The following is an 18,997-nucleotide window of genomic DNA, read 5'->3' as shown; positions in this document are numbered from 1 at the left end:
AAAAGCTTAACACATGTTCATCCCAGGAACTTCCAATAAAAAATGTTACCTAAAACTGTTCACCTGTTTTTAAAAAAGTGAATAATAAAGCTATTTTTACATATACAGTAGAATTAAAGACAATTCTGCCTCCTCTGTCTACCTCCCCTAAAAAATAATTTCTCCTGAGTTTTCTAGGTAATCAAGTTCAAACTGTGAAGATATAACCATTCTTTTCTTATCCACATGAATGCAAAGATATACTAATGTAAACAATCTAAAAGTCATTTATATATGGCACTGAAGTATATTACTGTATTACTCATTTGGCAGAGAATATCTTCCTAATTAAATTTTGATTAGGCATCTATTAAAAGTAATTTACATTTTCTGATCAACCCAATGACTAAAGTGTGTGTCATTTGTGGGCAGCTGGGGGAGCTGCCTGAGTCTGAGAACTTGCTGAGTACTGAGGGGAGGGACTTAAGTATTTTGAAAGTTTCACTCTTTTGGATTTGGCTATGTAATTTATTTTGGACACTGAAAAAATATTCCATGCCTTCACATAGATTTTATGTTAAATTAGCACACCATTCATAGAAATATCAGATATACCCTCACTTTTAAAAAAGTGCTAAGGAGTTCACTTTACATGAAAGGATTCACGTATTAGAGGAAAATCATCACAGGTTTTCTTTGAACATAAAATGCCTCTGAGTTAAAATGCCATTAAAAATTATTGAGTAAATTAATGATTGAATAGCCATTCAATTTCTAACTTTTATGAAAGGCTCTCTTAAGATGTCCACAGCCTGTTTTTCCACTTTAAATTTCATGAATTAATCACTAATTAATCTAATCAATAATGCCTAAAAGAAATCAACACTCAATTTTTTAATAATCTTAATCTTTCTTTCTTCATATCTAAAATTGGTAAAAACTTGCCTTTTACCTATACACAGGCATCACCTTATGACAAAAAGTAAGCAAAAGTTTGTGCATAACCGAACATGTATAGTGGTTAAAATAACTTATCTTTAGTATACTGATTTCTAATTGTTTCCATAAATAAACTTTAACAATGTGTGGAACATGCATGTTTTTGTACCATGTGATGTAAGATTCACTTCTGAATCAGTTTTAAAGCAACTGATCACCAGCTCTTAAAAGGCTTTAAGTTTCACATAAAGAATAGGCCTTATTAAATAAACTTAGAAGTCATATTTTCTATTATTTAACAGAGAATTCTGGTCTTGATAAAAAGCAAACAAACCCCACAGGTAAAAGAAATGAAACACATACCAAATACAAAGATTTTCACTTACTTGGTACTAGGTCGTTTTTGCAGGGCTTTATCCAGGATAAGAGATGGAGCACTCCTCCTCCTTTCTGCTAGTGTTTTCATTTTCTGTAGAGGAAAAAGATCACAATGAAGACCATATGGCTTGTAAAGCAAGTAAATGCCAATTTTCAATCCAACTCAGCAAGTTTTGTATTGCCTACCCTTACCTATCAAGGAGTTTGCAATCTTATTCTGGAAATAAATAATAACATCTAAACTAAGATAGTAAGTGTCAAAAAGTGGTACAGGCAGTAAGTATTTTTTATGGTCAGAGAACAAGGTGGTTAAATGGTGACTAGAGTATTTGGGAAAACAGCTCATAACCATTATCATCAACTGCAGCTTTACTGCTTATTATATGCCAGGCCCTATGCCAAAGGCAGGACTGGATTATCTAATTTATACTCTAAAACGTTATCAGAGTAGGTTCTACTAGATCTATTTCATTGGTAGGGTAGGCCCCAAACTGGGCTTCAGGGACAGACAGAATTTGAAGAGATCAAGTAAACAGAGAAGAGAAGTAGTTAAAGCACAAGATGGAGACTAGATTTCTTACACATTTAATAGACATTTAAATTTAAACATTTACACATTGGGGAATCTGCTTTTCCAAGGAGATTTTTTTTTTTTTTGCTGTAACTTTAAAAAAAAAAGATTTTTTTTTCTTTTCTAAGTGGTATATAAATATAGGATTAATTGGATAATTCAGGTACTCTGTTCTACAGGACCTAAAATTTGTGGTGAGGTTTTATTTAACTTGAGTTAACCTGATAATTACTCTCTAAATTTTCAATCTTGCAGATTTAACACCTCTAGATAGAGTCAGAGGAACTGCCACTGGATATAAATGTGAAAATTTACAATACAGTCACAAATAGCCATGAGTGAAGTTCAGGCTGTGTCACCAAAGCGTTCTTCCTGCTCTACCCTCTCACCCTTTCATGACCAGAAGTTTCACCCACTGCCTGAGGGCCTAGGAACTGCTTCTTAATAAAATCTAGATCATCCTAAGGAAGAGAAGAAAAATCATCTAGTGAGAAGGGGATACTAGACTCCTTTGGCACAATTCTTTTCCCCCAATTTCACCATGCCCCCATGGATCTCTCCCATTATTGTTGTCAGCAGTGCCATGGCCTCAGTGTTGCTGTTCCCTCCATTAATCTTTTGGCTCACATGTGAAAACTAAATGCCCAAACCTCCTCAGTATACCTCAGACAGCAACAGAAACAATTATGTAAAACATTAATAAAGAACAGGAAACAAATGGGTAAGAAATATAGAACACCATACTTCTCAATCAGGAGTTATTAACCATGAATCAGTTTCAGGGCAGGTTAAATTGTATAAAAATTTTCACATGATAGTATTTGGTGCCTTCCTTCTGAAGAGAAAGTCCACAGTTTTCATCAGATTCCCAGAAGAATCTGTAATCCCTCTGAACTCCAGTGATTTTGATAAACTACTTTATATATTATAGCTCATAAGCCCTATCCTACTGTTTTCCATTAGTCACATCTCCTGGGAACCCAACTCTCAGGAATCTAACATCCTGAGGCCAGTGTGAATGTAGAGGTTGCAGGGTGAAGGGAAATCTAGGAGACAAGTATTTGTATTGCAAAGTCCAGCGGCCTGTTCCCATATGAAGAGTCTCAATTCTGGAAGATTAAGTTGATTTTACTTAGAAAGGTAGCAGTTTGTTCCTATGCAGATTTTCTGCAGGATTCTGTTTCACCTTCAGGTCTAGGTTTGATTCCTACTCCTTATCCTGAATCCCTTTACTCAGGATCTATTTACTATGCTTTGAACTTTGAAATGTGCCCAATCTTTTAAGCTTGACCTGGGCCCCTTACCCTCGATCCGTTTTGACCTTGAGGGTCTGCCTAGCCTACCTGAGCAGGGGCCACATTCCTGGACCTATCTCAGCAGTCTTACTTCTGCTGCTCCTAATCCTCTGACACTACTCTCAGCAGATTCAGGTGCCTAAACAAGATCTTCATTAACATATGATTTCTAATTCTGAGCTCCTTGGCTTTCGGGTTTACAAAGAATTTGGAAAGGGCTCAAAAGACAGCCATAAAAATGATTCAAAAATGTGAAAAAAAGAAAGAACCCTAAGACAAGTTAAAATGATCTTAAATTCTTCATTTGGAAACAGTAAATCTCCAAAGTAATGCAGTTATAATACAGAGGATAGCAAGGGTCTTCCAAAGAAGATAAGGCGAAAAGAAATGCAGCTATACTATAGACTGAGAATCCAGGTTAATCCCTCAAGATATTTAAAAAAGCTGTGAATGAAATTATGAACATAACTTCAAGGGGTTCAGAAACCCCCAATATGGATTCTTGAGGGATCCATGGACTCCAAATTTGAAACCTTCCCATACAAGGATATCTTTATGAGAGTGATGGCTGTTAAACATGAGAATGGATAATTAAAGAAGAGTGACAAATTGTCTTCTGTAAAGGTTCTTTTAAAATAGGAGTTTTTCATGGAGACCTAATGGAGAGTACCATTTGTATATATTTGTATATAGTAATTAGATTGTGTTTTCTTAGTTATAAAATTGGCAGATGTGTGAGAAGTCAAATGCTGAGTGTATCTACGTCATCTAGTAGACTCAAATTCAGAGAATGCAGTCAAACTACAGGCAAAATATTATTTTTATTTGAGGTCCTATTGTTTGTACTGAGACTTACACCACTACTAATGAGACATGCAGCCTAAGGCAATTCAGACACCCCTCTGGGCCTCCATTTTTGTACCTAGAAAATGAGAAAATTTGGACTGCATAGTCTCTTAGGTTCCTTCTACTTCTGATATTCTCATGTTAAGTGTCTACCAAAGATTCACCCTGGATATGCTAGAAAATAAACATTATATACAAAATGAATTTAGAATTCGTAGGATTCATTTCTCTTGTAAGTAATAAAAAGTCTTAAGAGTTGTCAATATAATGGGAGCCTAGGTATTAATTCATTCAAAATACATATCTCTTTCTTTTGCTCAAAAGTATAGCAAAACAAAGAACCAATGGTGACTTCAAAAAAATTCACATATCTATCAAATAATCTGTTCTCAGGCAATAAAGACTTGGATTTTCTTTTTGTTTATAACAACTGTGTGAAATACAATACATGGAAATAGAAGGAGACTATCGATTCCTTTCTAAATGTACAATACTACAAACTTGTCAGGATAGACTGAGGCTATACTTATATTGTACCAGCACCAACAGATTTCCCAGTTGTTCAGTGACAGGGAAAACTATGATCCTTTGCCTCACAGGAAACAGAAAATAGGTTTAAAAGAGTGTAGGTTTCTTTGTTAGCTTAAAAATCGTAATCCACAGTGTGGTTTTTCAGAATGCCCAAGTGCTTGATGTCTATATTGAGATTACCTCATAAACATTGGATGCCATTCTGAAACTGAGTAATTTTTAAAAGGTAATCTTCTAAATTGACAAACTAAACATTAGGGAAAAAATCAACTGCATTAATCTTTTAGAAATGATTTTCTTGATTTTGTACCTTTTGCCAAGGTACAAAGCACTTAAGCACTAGAGAGAAATTAGATCTTTGGTTTTCTAAGCTGTCTCCTCTGCAGCTATATTCAGTATCAGAGGCAAAAAAAACTATTCTGCCAAAGAGTAAATGAATGGAGATCATAAGTGAAGATGAGACCCAAATGCCTATACTTCATTTTTCTTTCATGTTTCAATAATAACACAAAACTGTAGCAACTTTACCAGCTAACGTGCAAGGTGCTTTCCACTTCAATTCTTTTTTTTTTTTTTTTTTCCGTACATGGGCCTCTCACTGTTGTGGCCTCTCCCCTTGCGGAGCACAGGCTCCAGACGCGCAGGCCCAGTGGCCACGGACCACAGGCCCAGCTACTCCGCGGCATGTGGGATCGTTCTTGACTGGGGCACGAACCTGCGCCCCCTGCATCGGCAGGCGGACCCTCAACCACTGCGCCACCAGGGAAGCCTCAATTCTTTTTTTAATCAGTTGGATGAACTAAACGTTGAGTTCTCTGTGTTCCTAACTTGCTTCACAGCTATGCCTCAGTTATAGCATTTCAGTTTATATTATAATTATCTTTCTGCCCCTTTCTAGAGAGCAAGGACTATATCTTATTTCCAAACTTTCTCCCATCCTTCAAAAATTACTGAAATTCTACTCTGTAGCAGACCTATCTTTGCATTCCTAGAGCCTAGTACAATACCTGGTACAAACTATATACTCAATAGATGAAGGTTTTAAGTGAATTTAAAAATCCACTCATTGTTCACATCTACACTACTGCGCCCAAGCACACACACAGAAACATAAACAAACTTACTTAAAGGGGTTCTGCTGGAATGCTGTCACTAAGGAAATATAAGCATTTGCTATGGCACTGGATGGTAGAATCATCGTTGTACATTGCAAACTACATCTTTTGACACAGTGTTGACATTTACATTACCATTGAGTTTCATGGTAAACATTTTTCTGATGATTCTTTTAACTTGTTGGCAAGTTAATTCCTTGCCAACAAATGGTGCTGGGACAAGTGGATATCCACATGCAAAAGAATGAAGTTGGACTCCTATCTCACACCATATACAAAAATTAACTCAAAATGGATCAACGATCTAAAAGAGCTGAAACTATAAAAATTTTAGAAGAAAATATAGGCATAAATATCTGTGACCATGGATTAGGCAATGGTTTCTTAGATATGACCAAAAGCACAAACAACAACAAAAAAAACACAGATAAATTGGACATCATCAAGGTTAAAACTTTTGTGCTTCAATGGACACTATTAAGGAAGTGAAAAGAAAACCCACAGAATGGGAGAACATTTTTACAAATCATATATCTGATAAGGGATTTGTATCCAGAATATTTAAATTTAAGGAACTGTTACAATTCAATAAAGACAAGTAAGCTAATTTAAAAATGGGCAAAGTATCTGAATAGACAGTTCTCCTAGGAGATATACAAATGGCCAAAAAGCACATGAAAAGGTGCTCAACATCATTAGCCATCAGGGAAATGCAAATCAAAACTCTGAAATACCACTTTATACTCATCAGGATGGCTACAATAAAAAAGACAAATAACAAGTGTGAAGATGTGGATAAACTGAACTGTTATTCACTGCTAGTGGGAATGTAAAATGGCACTGTCACTTTGCAAAACAGTTTGTAAGTTCTGCAAATGGCTAAACATAGAGTTACCATGTGATCCTGAAATTCCTCTTGGGTATATAACCAAGAGAAAGGAAAATATATGTCCACACAAAAACATGTACGTGAATGTTCACAGCAACATTTTCATAATCGTCAAAAAGTGGAAACAACCCCAATGTCCATCAACTGATGAATGCATAAACAAAATGTGGTACATCCATAAGATAGAATATTCCTTGCCAATAAAAGAAAAGAAGCAATGAAATGTGCAACAATATGGGTGAATCTTGAAAACATCATGCTAATTAAAAGAAGTCAGTCCCAAAGGACCACATACTATATGACTCCATTTAAATGAAATATCCAGAATAAACAAATCTATAGGAACTTAGATTAGTGCTTGCCTGGGGTTTGGGGGATGAGGGAATTGGGATGTAATGGCTAACGGGTGCAGTGTTTCTTTTTGTGGTAATGAAAATGTTCTAAAATTGTGGAAATGAATGCACAATTCTAGGAATATACTAAAAACCACTGAATCCACTTTTAAGTGGATAAATGGTATATAAATTATATCTCAACAAGGCTGTTAAAATGAAAAAAACAAAAGCAACAGCAACAAAAATTAACTACCAAACTACTAAACCACTGGGCTCCAGACCAGCAAACTGGTTCATAGCCAGAAGCTATAATTTTCCTTACTCATATAATAATCATCTGAAGTATATTTACATTAAAATGGAAATTACTTATTTGTTTTTTGTCCAACATGTTTTTGTACAAAATATCTGAGTGGCTCTCCATTTGAATTCCTCAGAGATCTGAGGAATATGCCCACCTGCCTACTGTGGTTTGCCACTATTCCTTCCCTATTCCTCCAGTGCCCTACTCAGTATTTCCACATAGTAAATTCTCAATAGCTGTGTGTTAAACCAATGAATTAACGCTACCAATACCTGAGAGTTTAAGGTGGTAATGCAAGTGTGCCTACGTAGGAAAATAAAATTGTAAGTAGGTTATTGAAGAAAAAAGTTTTGTTCTTTTATTTTCAACAACGCATAAAACACTGTTTATATTAAAAACCTATATGTAGGGTTTCTCTGGTGGTGCAGTGGTTAAGAATCCGCCTACCAATGCAGGGGACACGGGTTCCAGCCCTGGTCTGGGAAGATCCCACATGCCGCGGAGCAACTAAGCCCATGCGCCACAACTACTGAGCCTGTGCTCTAGAGCCCGCGTGCCACAACTACTGAAGCCCGTGCGCCTAGAGCCCGTGCGCCTAGAGCCCGTGCTCTGCAACAAGAGAAGCCACTGCAGTGAGAAGCCCGCGCACCACAACAAAGAGTAGTCCCCGCTCGCCACAACTAGAGAAAGCCTGCGTGCAGCAACGAAGACCCAACACAGCCAAAAATAAATAAATTAATTTAAAAAAATTTTTTTAAGGAAACCTATAGGTAGTCTCTCACTGGAATTTTAACTTCATGTCAACCAAGAGATACAGAGCTATTTTTGGAACCTCTAAATCACTCTGAATCTGGTCATTCTCAGTTCCCATAGAGATTTAAAGGAAAAAAAGCCTATCAAAAGAAAGGACCAGGATGAAACAGTTAAGTCAGATGAGCTGCAATTTTTCATACTTTGCTTTGTTCCAGTCACTTTATGAAGAAAAACATTCAAGCATTTCAGTTGAATTTAAGTCAAATGTACTAAAGTCACTTTCAAACATTTAAAATTAGCATAACGTTAAAATAAGGACTTTGAGGAAAGCTTTTAAGAACTCTAAACTTTCAAAGATAGAAGAAAATGTTTAATCAAATTTACAAATTACCTTACTCAAATTTGACTCTTAATCCTTTGTGGCTAATCTGTACAATTTAGTGAGCAATGAACTATTTCTTTCTTGTCTTCCCTATATGTCTGCAGCATTTATTTGCAGAGACATATCTCAAAGACATTGGCCCTGCAAGGGAACAAGGAAATTATTTTTACCCCTGCCCCTTGCTTCTATGTCTTATTATCACAAGGTTTTGACCACTGGATGAGCTGAGGCTTCCCACTATTGTCACTTTTGTCTGTGATGAGTATGATCTTCTATTTACTCATAATCATCCCAGCCAGAATCAGTTTGAGCATTTAATTAAAACAAATGTCCTCACAGCCCAGACTATTATAAAAAGATATAATTTCTTTCTGAAATTAAGAAAGAAATGTTTCTACTTTTGGCTATCTTTCCTCTTTCTGTGAGACAAGAACTTTGAAATAAAATAACGAACCTGACATCCTCTCCAGCATTTATTGTTTGTAGCTTTTTTGATGATGGCCATTCTGACTGGTGTGAGGATGTGGAGAAAAGGGAACCCTCTTTCAATGCTGGTGGGAATGTAAATTGATACAGCCTCTATGGAGAACACTATTGAGGTTCTTTAAAATACTAAAAATAGAACTACCATATGACCCAGCAATCCCACTACTGAGCATATACCCTGAGAAAACCATAATTCAAGAAGAGTCATGTACCACAATGTTCATTGCAGGTCTATTTACAATAGCCAGGATATGGAAGCAGCCTAAGTTTCTATTGACAGATGAATGGATAAAGAAGATGTGGACATGTATGCAATGGAATATTACTCAGCCATAAAAAGAAATGAAATTGAGTTATTTGTAGTGAGGTGGATGGACCTAGAGTTTGTCATACAGAGTGAAGTAAGTCAGAAAGAAAAACAAATACTGTATGCTAATATATATATATTGTATCTAAAAAAAAAAAGTGTTCTGAAGAACCTAGTAGCAGGACAGGAATAAAGACACAGATGTAGAGAATGGACTTGAGGACACGGGGAAGGGGAAGGGTAAGCTGTGACAAAGTAAGAGAGTGGCATGGACTTATAAATACTACCAAATGTAAAATAGCTAGTGGGAAGCAGCCGCACAGCACAGGAAGATCAGCTTGGTGCTTTGTGACCACCTAGAGGGGTGGGATAGGGAGGGTGGGAGGGAGATGCAAGAGGGAGGAAATTTGGGGATATATATATATGTATAGTTGATTCATTTTGTTATAAAGCAGAAACTAACACACCATTGTAAAGCAATTATACTCCAATAAAGATGTTAAAAAATAAAATAAAATCAGTGCCAGAAAAAAAATAAATAAATAACGAACCTGAGAATCTATGTAATGTAGAAGAATCGGCACTTGGCTAGGAGATATTGTACCTCAATTCTGGATCCTGGTTCTATCACTTCTCAGAGTCTTATCTGTAAAACGACATGACTGTTTGACCTACCACAAAGAATCAAAACAGATTATATATGTGAAAGTCCTTTGACAGGGAAAGCACCATGATAGTATAACATACAGAGTAATGCTTTAGAGTGCATAAGTACTGTATGTAATAAATATGAGGATAGTAGAACTCCCCTTCTACATTATTATTTGTTCCTCTATCTCTACCATACCATGCAGACTTCTGGAGTACCACTATGGGCCTTCAAGTTGGCTGGACTTTCTTCTTTGGCAAAGCTACCAGTTTCAACCTCCTGTCATGATTCCCTTTAGTAGCACCCTGGAGTAGGCAAGGTTGATCACCAATGGTCTCTCTCTAATATTCCCTTACAGGGCAGGGCTTCACTAAATTTTTCACATCACAGTCCATACGAAGTGCTATTATTTCTAAATCCATGGCACACTGTGACAAAAGGGTTCTCTGGTTCCCCAGTGCCCATCCACCTGCATGATGGCTAAGAGGCTTGAATGTATCAGACATTGTTGGAAAACTGCAACCTCTCACTTCCTCCTGCAGAGGGGAAGAGTACAGTGATCAAATCCAAAAACCATAATGGTAAAAACCAGAGGGTATCAAATAAGAATAAAAAACAGGCCAAGATCTGATCAGACTCAGACATACTGTAACCTCATAATGCCTACTGTGTAAGCTGAGGTTCCAGATGGTGAATGTAGGGGTAGAAGAGGAAATACAGACACTCTCCTAAGTATAAATTAGGATGAAGGTAAACAGGGAAAGCAAAAGGCCACAGAGCAGTTGGGTTTTCCAAATCTTTGAAATATGATCTGATGTGGGCACACATACATTCCATTTTCAGAGTCCACACACAAGTGACCAGACATCCAGAAACAGGCCTTACCTTTCAGTTGTGCCATGTGACAGCTGTCTGTCAAAATTAGGTCAAGGCTGTTCAGCACAGCAGTGAAATACTGATAGAGCTATTTCTGCTGTCAGTTGGACATTTCTAATCTAAACTTGTCCTGGATAAAGAAAATCAGACTGAAACAAAATTATAAAATAAACTGGCTATGTTGCCTACAAGCCCCATTATTGGTGGCTGACAAAAGGCAGTTTTCTCTGGTCCCTTTCCAGCCTCCCGCATTGTGGCTAAGTCTTCCATAAGTAAACAAAAGGTAAACATCACCTCATCCTAGGCTGCTTCAAAAAGCTGCTGCTGTGGCTACTAACGAATTGAGCATTCACCTTGAAGGCTTTCTGCATACATTAGAACCTTAGAGTCCCTGTGATCTAGAACACTTGCTATACCAACAGAACAGGGAAGCAAACTTTCACCTCAATAAAAGTTTATTTTTTATTTTTTATTTATTTTATTATTATTATTATTATTTTTTGCGTTACACGTGTCTCTCACCGTTGCGGCCTCTCCCGTTGCGGAGCACAGGCTCCGGACACGCAGGCTCAGCGGCCATGGCTTACGGGCCCAGCCGCTCCGCGGCATGTGGGATCTTCCTGGACCAGGGCACGAACCTGTGTCCCCTGCATTGGCAGGCAGACTCTCAACCACTGCGCCACCAGGGAAGCCCAAAAGTTTATTTTAAAGGTAGTCTGGGGACTTCCCTGGTGGCCAGTGGTAAAGAATCCACCTTACAGTGCAGGGGCCATGAGTTCCATCCCTGGTCAGGGAACAAAGATCCCACATGCCACTGGGCAACTAAGCCCGTACACCTCAACTAGAGCCCGCATGCCACAAACTACAGAGTCCATGTGCTCTGGAGTCCGCATGCCACAACTAGAGAGAAGACTGCACGCTGCAACAAAAGATCTCGCACGTCTCAACGAAGATCCCGTGTGCTGCAACTAAGACCCGATGCACCCAAAAGTAAATTAAATAAATAACTAAATCTTAAAAAGTAATAATAAAGGTAGTCAGCAAGCTCAGGCTACTTACTATACCAAAATAACACAGATTGGATGATTTAAATGACACAAACTTATTTCTCATGGTTCTGGAGGCTAGGAAGTCCAAGGTCAAGGTGTCAGCAGATTTAGTTCTTGGTGACGGCCCTCTTCCTGCTTTGCAGACAGCTGCCTTTTTGTTGTACCCTCACATGGGGTACACACAGAGCAAGCTTTCTGGTCTCTTATAAGGGCAGTAAACCCATCATAGGGATTCTGCCTTCATGACCTCTTCTAAGCTAATTATTTCCCCTAGCTCCAAATACAGTTGACCCTTGAAGGACACAAATCTGAACTGTGCAGGTCCACTTACATATGAATAATTTTTCAATAAATACATACTATAGTACTAAACCATACGAGGTTGGTTGAATATGTGGATGCAGAACCGTGGATAGAGAGTGCCCACTGTAAAGTTCTAAGTGGATTTTTGACTGCGTGGAGGGTCAGCACCCCTAACCCCCACATTGTTCAAGGGTCAACTATATTATCATACTGGGGGTTACAGCCTCAAAATCTGAGTTTTGGGAGGACACAAACATTCAGCCTGTAACAGAGGTTTTTGCCAAATACTCTGGAGACTAAGGGGTATGAGTCATGAAACTCCATCAAATCACAATAATAAAATGTACATATATGTCCTCAAAGCACTGTGTATATGAGTGTATGTATATATGTTTGTAAACAGACACATATCTAACCTTGATATTATATACCTGTTTATTTTTGTGACACTGTATAGTTTATAACATGTTTTAGCAGCAACTTAAATTGAAGTCCAGTGTATTTTCAGCTACTGATACCTTCTAAGAAGGCAAGTTTTATAATCACAGATGTTTGTTAAGTTGTATGTGGTCCTATAAGGCACAAGACATCTTTACTTTGAAAAGAAGAACCACCAAGTCCTGGATGGCAGGATAAGAACAGTGAAAGAATTCAGACACCCAAATTATTGAAGTTCAAGTTTTCACTTTCTGAAGATGCTATCAGCTGTCTCACTTCTCCCAGTCTACTGAATATCTTCCACCTCTTATCCCGCAGACCTTTCATCAAACCCTAAATCAGAAGAATGGTGAAGGGAAAGAGTTATAAATTGCTTCACAACAAATTTCATTTCAGAACCAAAAAGCAATTGCACCATTTATGTATCTGTGATTGTGAATTTTCAGTCTATAAGTTACAAGTCTCTATTTAACTTGGAGGACTCAATATTCAAAGTTAATAATTACTTTTTACACAAATCTGTAAAAATAAAGTATCTTTAACTTTCATTTCATAAAAAAAATATTCTGTTCTAATATATGAATGCCAGAGTCACAAAAATTAATTTTTCTTTTGCTACGTTAAAATGCACTGCTGTGTTCACATTTTAAGTGAAGATAACTATGGTAGCAAGTTTTTTCCTACACTCAAGATTCATGATATCAAAATGTTTACTGAATCGAGAGTTTCACCTGGGTTTCCCACACACAGTTTTCCACGGTGGAAACAACTGAGGCATAGGATTCTGTGTACCCACACATAACTTTGAAATATATTTCTATGAGTTTGGAGAATATGCCAAGTTTTCCAACAGCAAGCAGGACTGAGACATCAACGTGGAAAGCAGGCCTGGCTAAAGAGCTCCTGAAATATGAGTGCCTTATATAAAACACCTGAAAATGACAGATGACAGATACCAAGGCATAAAGATCACAAATTTCCAAAGAAATTATAGCAATGATTGTGTCACTGATTGTCACTATTAGTCAATATTTACTATGATGGTTAATTTTATGTGTCAACTTGACTGTCCATGGCATGCTCAGATTACACATCATTTCTGGGTGTGTCTGTGAGGGCATTTCCAGATGAAATCAGCATTTGAATTGGTGGACTCAGTACAGTAGGTTGTCCTCCCCAATGTGGGTGGGCATCATTCAATCCCTTGAGGACCTTTACAGAACAAAATTGGAGGAAGGAGGAATTTGCCCCTTTTTCCTCCCTCACTGTCCAGCTGGAACATCTCATTTCTTCCTGTCCTCAGGAAAAGATGGTGGTGAATTACACCACCGACTTTTGTGCAGATGGCAATCATGGGACTCCTACTGGTCTGTTTTTCTGGAGAACCCTGACTACTGCATTTACCTAACATTCTCTTTCTAATGGCAGCCGTGAACATAATATTCTGTGGTACACGGAGAAGGTAGAGACTCTGCTCCCTGAAGAACAAAATTATCTCTCAGGAGAAAAACTTCTCAAATATGGCTTGTTCAACTGCTTATATAAAATTCAAATCTACTCTCCCTTACATCTTATGTTATAAATGATAAAAAATACATCTATAATCTAGTTGGAAAGAGAAATAGAGTTGGAAGATCTGGGTTCAAATTCCAGCTCTGCTGCTTACTACATGCAGCCTTGGCAGGGCTTAGTTCCTTCCTCTCTAAGAGTATATTAATAATGCCTACTCCATATATTATAATCAATGTGTATTATGTAGAGTTAGGCATTTACTTAAAGAAGTTTTTGAAAAATTTCCTTTACTTTTCCATATATTATAAACAGTAAACTCTTATCTTTTTCCTCAAGTTTCTACCTTACGATATTTGATATTTATGACATTCAAGGCTGACTGCTTTGATGGTTAGTGTTATGGGCCAAATACCTGTCCCCCCCCCAAATTCATATGTTGAAGCCCTAACCTCCAGTGTAATGGTATTAAGAGGTGGGGTCTATGGGAGTTGATTAGGCTTAGATGAGGTCATGAGAATGGGGCCTCTATGACAAGGTTAGTGCCTTTATGAGAAGAAACCAAAGATATCTAACTCCACCTCCATCTCTCTCACTACCTCTCCCTCCCTTTCTTCCCCCTCACCTCCCTCACTCTTTCTTCTCACTCTGTCTCCCATGTGAGGACACAGCAAGAACTGGAAGCCAAGAAGAGGGCTCTCACCAGGAACTGAATTGGCTGGCACCCGGATCATGGGAATTCATAGCCTCTACAACTGCAGGAAATAAATGTCCTTTGTTTAAGCCACCAGTTTATGGTATTTTGTTACAGCAACCCAAGTTGAATAAGACAAATAGCATTCACTCATTTGCATGTAAATGTTCTTGTATTAAATCCAATGAAATAAAACTTTTTTTATTGCTTTACAGGTATCACCTGGTAAAAATTACTAATGGCTTCTGCACTTTTTTCGAAAGTGTTTTTATATTCTTTCTTCTTTTGACCCATAAAAAACAACCTTGTGAGATATACAGGGTATGGATTATTACCCCCATTTTACAAATGAAGAAACAAAGTACAGCCAGAAGTTCAGAGGTCACACTGGTGGTAACAGGCTCTTTCTGATCTAATTCAGTTTTTGATAATTCCAGACTGCTCTCAGCCAAAACAATCTCATGTACCTGATTTTATGCCACTCACTTTGTGAATAACATCAGAAAAGTATTCAGTAGGATACTGGCCTAACCATGAGCATAATATTTTTCTCAGTATTAAAGAATAAAACCAAGTCTTACACACAAAGATGCTTCATTCAAACCCCAATTGCAAGACACACACATGGCTTAAAGTTGGCTCTCAAGGGTGTTGTACCATAAATTGCTATAAACAGACTTGGACCCAGAGGATGTAGAAAGAAACGCCAGAATGAAGTGTATAATAGTATCTGTTACATTTTTAAATGTTGGAGCTATTTTAAAATCCTTTTGCTTTGACTGATTTTCTATGCCTGTAAGTCTCTCTTCCCTCCCCAACACCTATCTTATTTAAAGACTTTTCAATTAGTATGTGAAACCAAAGGGTCGGGGGCTTGAAAACGACACAAATCATCCCTAACTGAAATTATTCTAATATGTGCTGCCATTTCATTTCACAAAAACTGTTCTGCCCAAACATGGATATGCTCAAGGATATGTTATCCTGAAGAATTATCCAGAATTCTATCCATAATGCATTATCCAAAGCAACAAATTGGACACTGTAAATAAAGAGCAGTTCTCTCACTGCAGAAAGTTCTAGTCAAGAGCCATGCTCTAGAGGTCAGCAAACAACACCAGGGATTCACCTCCTGTTTTTCTAAATAAAGTTTTATTGGAACATAGCTGTGCCCATTCATTTACATATTGTCTATGGCTGCTTTAGTACTACAATTGCATAGTGGGTAACTGCAACAGACACACCTTATGGTCTACAAACCTAAATTATTCACTAGCTGGCTCTCTAAGAAAAGGTTTGCTGATCTTGCCTAAATCATAAACTCTGAACACAGGGGCATATCTGTCCCTGTTCACTGCCGTATGTAACTCAGCTTATATTTAATGAGTACCTAATATGTAGCACTGTCCTCGGCACTGAGGCAGCTGCCTTGAACAATACAGATAATGTCCCTATTCTCATGGTTTTCACAATCTGGTGAGAAGTTCAGGTAACACAACAAGGAAGTAAATAATAATATATAAGGCAAGGCCGAATGTTAAAATGAGAATAAAACAGAAGGTACAGAACATGAGTGAGAGGCAACTTCCACTTAGGTAGTCAGGACAGGCCTCTGGGAGAACCTAAGATCAGAACAATTAGAAAGAATCAACACTGCAAAGATGTGTGGCAAAAAAAAAAAAAAAAAAAAAAAAAAACAGGGAATAGTAACACCAAAGCCTCAGAACAGAATGAATGTGATGACTCAGTGTGTGAAAAGGAAGGCCCATGTGGCTGGAGAACACACAAACAAAGCAGAAAAGGCAGATGAGGGGCATGAAGTAGGGAGGGCTAAGTACAGGAGTCTGAAGTTTATTCTAAATAGGATGGAAAGCCACCTCAAGATTTTAAGCAGTGAGGAACGTGATCAATTTAAATTTTTAAAGATCATTCTGGTGCTTCTAAATGGAGACTGGGTCAGGGAAAAGCAAAGAAGGTGTTAGACAAGTTAGGGAATTTCTGCAAATGTTCAATGAGAGATGGTGGTGGTTTGGCTTCGACTACAATGGCAGCAATGGAGATGAAAGTGGAGAAATTCAAGATATGTTTTGAAGTGATATTCAACTGGCCTTTCTGATGGTTGTTGTAGACTGAGGACATATATGCCAGTAGTTGAAAACAAATTCTAGATTTTTAGCTTGAACAATTGGGACATAGTAGTGTGAATTACAGACACGGTGGGGAAGTACAAACAATAAGAGCTATCACTTATTAAGTACTATTATATATTACTATTCACTCAATTTCACATTTAATTTTCCTATCTTGAGGACTTAGGTACTATTGTTATCTTTCATTTCACAAATAGGAAACTGTAAAAATTCTAGGGTGGGATAAGGAGGGTGGGAGGGAGACACAAGAGGGAGGAGATATGGAGAAATATGTATATGTATAGCTGATTCACTTTGTTATAAAGCAGAAACTAACACACCATTGTAAAGCAATTATGCTCCAATAAAGATGTTAAAAAAAAATTCTGACCGTTCAGTAAGAAACACATTTTACATCGCTACCCAAAATGCACATATATATAAATGAAACAGAGAAAAAAGTTACACAAAGCAGTCTTTACCCTTACCACTGTGCCAATATTTTCTGTTCTATTTCATTTTTTAAAATGTTGATTGTAACTGGCAGTTTAAACAACACTGATCCAAGTCTTAGTAATTAACAGTACAACCATATAGTAGACTTTTTAAGAAATATGTCTCATGACTCACTAGGACTACCAAGCACTAAAAAGGCAAGATGAAACATAAAAGATCAATCTGTTGAGTACTGGGGATACAAAAAGATTGTGGTCCATGAGAGTATAATGGCAATGATTCTGTGAGCTACAATTTGTAAATATTCTTTTATTATTATTATTTTCTATTTTCTATGGAGGTCTGAAATCAAACAGATATGCCTACTAACATTTAAAACAGGCAGAGATGCACGTTTCTGGCAAAAAATATTAAAAGCAAAATAAAACAGTTCTTCAACCTCACTCTCATCCTAAAGGGAGTAAAAAGCTGTAGAAAGACCAGACTGGCAAAGGAAAAGACTAGATTGGTAATGTGACAAATCATTACGTTTTATAATGAAGGACAGCATCTTAAGGACAATGGCTTGAGATGCACAGCAACCCTTCATTTATTGGACAAGTACTTCTTGATTGATCAAGCTACTCTCATGCTTTCTCGCTTAATTACCGTTAGTCAAAAAGGATGAGATCTGTTCTGGAATACAAATACTTTATTTCCCCCAATTCCTTAAGTTTACAGGAATAAAAACTGCTTTAAAACCTATGTTAATTACTGAAAATTCATATAGCACTAACCTAGTAAATTCTCTCTCTCTCTCTCTCTCTGCATCTCTGAAGGGGAAAAGCGACAAGGACAAACCGCAGCCTCCATACATCAAAGGCTTGAACCAGCACTACAGCCAATACAACATCAAGTTCACTGACACTCCTAGATGGCTCCGCGACACGGTCAAGGTCCTTGGGAGCTCACACACACTTCTGTACTCAGCACCGATCTCACCACTCTTCCACCGACCTCTAGCCAACCCAGGATCCTGTTGGGAAGAGTCATGAAAGGCAGTAAGATCCGGACAATCAGGGGAGCCTGCGTAGCCCCTTAAGGTTCCAATGATGCAAATGCAATGCCTCAAGACATTTCTTAAGGATGAGTTAGGTTATCCCTTTAATCCCAATTTTTCTCCACAGAAGCTGGAAGGGAACCACCAGGACACAGAGAAAAAACAGCCAAATATCAGGTTTTGGGGGAGGGGAGGAGCGAGAGCAGACACGGCTAGAAACACCCAAATCAATTCCTCCGAGAGCCGAGCGGCAGAGGCCGGCAGCTCGCGGCCACGTGCACTTGATGAGGGAACCGTTCCAAAGAAACCTGACCCCATCGGAATCGGCACGCCGCTCGGCGGCCGTGTTTATCCGAAAGGAACGCTACAAGTTGTTGCCCGCATCCCTCCCTCCAGCTTTGTCAGGGGCCACGCGCGCCGCCCGCACGCCCACACCGACACCCGACCCCTCTCCAGCCCTGCCGAGCCCCGAGGGCCAGGGGACAAGCGTAGGGTGAAGGCCCTTCTGCCCCAGGCCACCCGCCCCACCCAGCCCAATTCCAAGCCGAACCGGCCCTCCGCGTCCCCGGGCGTCGACCGGGAGTCGTTCTGTGGGGCGCAGGCACCTCTTCCCGGCCACCCCCAGCAAAATATCGCGGAGAGGCCGCGTCCAGGTGAGGCGCAGAGCCCCGCAGGCGCCGCAGCCCGGCCGCCTACCTTCCTCAGCGCGGTAGCCGCACTCGGGCGGACGCCGCTGCCCTGACGA

General features: G+C 38.6%; 1 protein-coding gene across 1 annotated transcript in view; it reads right to left on the bottom strand.

Annotated features, from left to right (window-relative positions):
* Window positions 1-18,997, bottom strand: part of ARHGAP20 (Rho GTPase activating protein 20) — a gene marked incomplete at both ends in the record, with an annotated part of 145,195 nt that overhangs the window by 125,735 nt on the left and 463 nt on the right. Inside the window, one exon of the mRNA XM_079708326.1 lies at window positions 1,305-1,387. Within this exon, the coding sequence (XP_079564452.1) occupies window positions 1,305-1,387 (83 nt within the window). The remainder of the gene's footprint in view (window positions 1-1,304; window positions 1,388-18,997) is intronic.

This window comes from Hyperoodon ampullatus (genome assembly GCF_949752795.1).
Source record: "Hyperoodon ampullatus genome assembly, chromosome: 7".
Classification (NCBI taxonomy): Eukaryota; Metazoa; Chordata; class Mammalia; order Artiodactyla; family Ziphiidae; genus Hyperoodon; species Hyperoodon ampullatus.
Note: the sequence above shows the minus strand (reverse complement) of the source record. Positions and strands in the feature narration are given on the sequence as shown.